The sequence below is a fragment of the Grammomys surdaster genome, unplaced genomic scaffold (genome assembly GCF_004785775.1).
Source record: "Grammomys surdaster isolate TR1022 unplaced genomic scaffold, NIH_TR_1.0 184, whole genome shotgun sequence".
Taxonomy (NCBI): Eukaryota; Metazoa; Chordata; class Mammalia; order Rodentia; family Muridae; genus Grammomys; species Grammomys surdaster.
In genome coordinates, this window is record NW_021604629.1 from 2,031,877 (window position 1) to 2,036,591 (window position 4,715).

At 47.6% G+C, this 4,715-nt stretch overlaps 1 protein-coding gene across 1 annotated transcript in view; it reads right to left on the reverse strand.

Annotated features, from left to right (window-relative positions):
* Window positions 1–382: 382 nt before the first annotated feature.
* Window positions 383–4,715, reverse strand: part of Nlrp10 (NLR family pyrin domain containing 10) — a 7,244-nt gene continuing 2,911 nt past the window's right edge. The window contains exons 2-3 of the mRNA XM_028768133.1: window positions 4,139–4,440; window positions 383–2,545 (exon numbers count right to left, since the gene is read on the reverse strand). Coding sequence (XP_028623966.1) covers window positions 828–2,545; window positions 4,139–4,415 — 1,995 coding nt within the window. The 5' untranslated portion in view covers window positions 4,416–4,440 and the 3' untranslated portion in view covers window positions 383–827. The remainder of the gene's footprint in view (window positions 2,546–4,138; window positions 4,441–4,715) is intronic.

The window sequence follows — 4,715 nt, forward strand, 5'->3', positions numbered from 1 at the left end:
CAGTCTCTGCAGGTTTCTCCATGGTTAGCTGTAATATGAGGGTCAAGAACTTTCTGAGGCATCTAAGAAATAGACAGGGCTCTTGATTATACCTCAAGTTTGTCCACTATGCAATGAGTTCAATCAACTCATTATGCCTACAACAAGAATCCTTTCCTTTCTATTATAGAGAGACCCAGAGTAGAAAAGGATGCGCCCATTCTTGCAACTGCATCATCTTTTCATGAAGAAAAGTCAGTTGATGGCGTAGCTGGGGCTAACAGTACTAATATGATCATTAGTATATAATTAATTCAGGTCAAAGCAAAGAACTTCCCAGACCAGTGCTTAGGGCTGTGACCACCCAAGATCCACTTTTAACAATAAAAAGTGTAGAAGTTTCTAGAAAGAATGAGAAGCTACTCTTTATTTAAGCAACACTTGAACACAAATAGAGTTAATAGGACTCTCCATTATACCAAATCATGTTTCCTTTACATGTTGGCACACATGTGTTCCATATATGCCTATATTTTACAGAGTGTATGTGATTCTCACTTTCTTATTTTAAACAGTTTATTTTATTTTAAAAAAGAATCTAATGTCAGAAATAAAGTCTTAGTCATTGGATGTTAGCCTAGAAGGGGCTACTCAAGGTGACTTCACACCACAGGAGGTACTGAACAGCTACTAGGGGGAGGGATGCTAACTAATTAAACTTCAGATGTCTGTGGTAAGGGCTGGTTGCTTCCAATGAGTCGTTCATTGCACGCATGCTATGCTAAGTCTCCTGGTCTTGATTATGTAATTCTCTCTTCTATTTGTCCCTGTGTCCTTCCCTCTCCCTTCTACCCATCCCTCTTATCTATCATCTCTCCATCCTTTTTAACTGTCTGTCCTTCCTCATCCTCCTTATCGTTCATCTCCATATGACCCTTTGCTCTGCTTGCCAGCCTGTTTCTAGCCTCCCAGGCTGGTTCCTCTGTCCCTCTGCTGTTCCCATTAGAAGCCTTCTTTTGTTTCCTTATGCTTTTACCAGTTTCCAATAAAGGATTTTGTACCTTCCCCTTACCAAAGCTGCTTATCACTGAAAATGTCTTCCTCTTGCCAGATTTCTTTTCATTCAATTGTTGCACATTGAAAATGACATCTTTCACCCGGATACCTTGTGTGAGCTTCTTTATTTTACAGTCATAGAGAGAGAATTCCAGATCCCATGACCTGTTGTACTTTATGGCTTCTATTTGTTCTTTAAAGTGCTTCAGATCCTGCCTTACCGAAGGAGGAATTTTGAAGCAGAACTTCAGCCCCAAGCTCAAGGTGTTGTCTGTTTTCAACATGTCAAATAAGAACTGCAAACTGAGAGTCACCTCTTCAGAGTTCTCCGGATCTACCAGCTTTGCCACTTCTTTGTGTGTGGCCTCTCCCAGCTGACGCTGGTCCTCCTTCACAAGAAAGGACATGGCATAGAAAAATTCCTGGAAGGTGAGGTGGCGAAAGCTGTAGAGTTTCTTGATGCCAAGCCCCTCTCGGTAGTCGATGCAGTTCAGAAAAGCAGAAAGGCTGGGGCCATCTAAGCCGTGCTTTCTGAGGACGTCTTCTTCAAATAGCATCCTCTGGTGCCGCATCCCCTCCGCTGCCAAGGAGCACAGACTCTTCAGTACTTTGTGCCTGGTAAGCTCAGAGCTGTCTCCATTGCCATCAGTGGGCAGAAAGGTGGACACATAAGCAGTGAAGATGTCTGTACTGTTACTAGGTGTCTCTGAGATTTCCTGGCCTCTTGCCATCTTCCTCTTCAGCCAGGAGCAGACCACCCAGCAAATGCCTGGAACCTGGCACGCTTTATAGAGAACAGCATTGTTTTGCACAATCTCAAGGGCGTTTCTCAATTGCTCCTTATCCGTAAAATAGGAGCTGAAATATGTCTCCCTCTCCTCCTCAGCGAAGCCTAAGACATGGACATATCGCCGTTCACCCAGCATGGGCTCCAGACTCTGCAAAGCAGGAGGCCGCGTGGTGATGAGAAGGGAGCATGGTACCTCTCTTCTCCTCATCAGAATGTGTAGTACGCGCTCGGCACGACTGGACTTCTGTAACTCATCATAGCCATCCAGGATGAACAGGAGCCGCTCAGGTTGCCTCAGAATCTCTGTGACTGGGGCTTGATCATCTCCACAACACCAGCAGATGAGGTTGGGCAGGTCACACTTGGGTAGCAGGACCACTTCTCTGCAGCTCAGGTAGAAAACATAATCAAACTGGCCTGGGTACAGCTTCCCTTTGGCCCAGTCCTGCACCAGTTTTTTGACCAGGGTTGTCTTTCCAGTGCCTGCAGATCCTTGCATCACCACTATAGGCAGGGTTGAGTAGGACTCCGCCTCCGGGGCAAATAAAGTCTCCACAGGGACAGGATCCAACTCCAGTTCCAGGTCAGAACAGGAAGGTGATCTGCAACTCCCTGAACTGGACGCGGCCACCAGGAGCAGCTTATTGTGAATGCTGTCAACACCCCAATCTTGCCTCTCCTCCAAGCAGCGCACGTGCTCCCGGTAGATTTCTCTGTAATCTGAGTAACACAAATGGGGTTTCAGATGTTGAATGTGAACAACAAAAGGCAAAAATCAACCCTTCAAACCCTGAGTCTGTCCTTTAGTCTCATCTTCTACCCTCTCTAACTTGATTGCTTTGAAGGTTGTAGTTGTGGCTTCATGAAGTGAAGCTACCATGTGTACATGCATGTGTGTGTGTACACATGTTCTGTATGTGAGTATATTTGTATCTACGTATGCTCATGAGAATGTACTGACAAGGCTATGTCTGCACTGTGTGAGGAAAAGGGTGTATACACCTCAATGTTAGCGTGTGTGACGATGGGGTGAGGTGAGGACAGAGAGAGCAGAGAGAAGGGAAGCTGAAAGCTGAAGTAACAGGAGACTGTTCTTGGTAAAGGGGGCGGGGTCAGAGCTAAAGACTACACAGCAGATGAACAGAAGCCCTAACTTCTGGAGCCTCACTTTCTCCCCTTTTGTTTCCCTCTCTTCCCCTCCCCTCCCTCCACTCCTTTCTCCTGCCCTCCCTCCCCTCCCTTTCCCTTCCTCCTCCTCTCCCCACCTCCATTTGTGTACACCTGTACACATGTGTATGGGTACATGAATTCATATGGAGGCCAGAGGGACAACCTCAGATAACGTTCCTTGGGTGTTGCCTTTAGTTTTTGAGTTGGGGTTTCTCACTGAGCCAAGAGCTCACCAAGTAGACTATGCCGACTAGCCAGTAAGCATACTAGACCCTCCTGGTTCTGCCTTCTGAACACCAGGATTATAAATGGGGTGCATGCCTTTAATCCCAGCACCTGGGAGGCAGAAGGAGGAGGCTCTCTGTGAGTTTGAGGCCAGCATGGTCTACAAAGAGAGTTCAGGACAGCCTGGACTCTGTTTCATAGAGAAACATTGTCACGAAAAACAAAAAATCAAAAACACAGTAAATACACATGCCCAGCTTAAAAAACCAAAAACATCAATTTTGATGTTTGGACTAAGGTTCCTCTACCCATGCTGCAAGCCCCTTATGGCAGCTGTCACTTCACCATCCCAGCTTGTCCACTCCCATTTCTACAGCACAGGAGGTCTCCAGGATGAAAAAAAAAAAACTGAGAAAGATAACAGGTGTCCAAAGAGCCCCATGGCCTGTACCCCAAAATAAGAAACAGGAGGCTATTTAGCCTCCACTGCTGTCTAGATTCACATTAGCCCACTGACTTCTCCGTGTAAAGCAGCGTAGCCACCTGTCATGAAGCTGACGAGGTGTGACCCGTGCACCCTGATGCTGTTCTTTCTACTTAGTGGAACTCACTTGGCCGACACTGTGCCCATCTGCATGCCCTTTCTGCGTCCCCACCCCTTCTCCAGCACTGCAACTTCTGGTAGGAGGTGGGTGCTTTGCTCAAAAGATATCATAAACCTCTACTTTCAGCTCAGGATCTGTACCCAACACTCTTCAGACCCCTTATCTGGAGACTATCTTAGACTCTGGGGCTCTGGGGATCTCCAAGGAGAGGGCAGTGTAAGGAAAGGCATCAATCCCAGACTATTCGAGTCTGTGGGTTACCTGGGGGTGTCTTTGGTGCCACCATCACTTCCGTCTCTTGGGCTACACTCACCATTCAGACAAACCTGGCTGAGGTAGTCTACAAGCTCCATCAAGTTCATGGCCTGCAAGCTCCTGCCCACCACTCTCACAGCTTCCTGCGCTCCGTACATTGAAATCAGTTTTGATGCCAGGTCCACTTGGCTCAGACCCTCCAGCTCCCCTCGGGCCAGATGAAACTGGGTCACATCCCGTAAGTGGAACTTCAGTGTCTTGAAACTGTTCTCCTCAAGGTCGTTCAAGGCCCAAAGCAATGCCTCCTGGGGGCTGTTGGCCCGTGCCAAGGCCATGGTGGTCAGCGTTCAGCCCAGGCACCTGGAAACAAGAAGTAATGAGGAATGATGAGTGGGGAAAAGCTGGAGACTCCCCAACGGCCCTCCCTTCAGGGTGCTTGGCAGTCTGTGGAGCAGAAACCTTGGGGGAGACCAGATATGTGCAAAGCTTCAAGAAGGGCAAGTGGATGAAACAGCAGGGGAAATTGTCTAATCATCCCTGCTCTATCAGATACCATGTGTGACCGTGTGGGCAACAAGCAAGAAGGTCCCCCTTCCTTCCTTCCTTCCTTCCTTCCTTCCTTCCTTCCTTCCTTC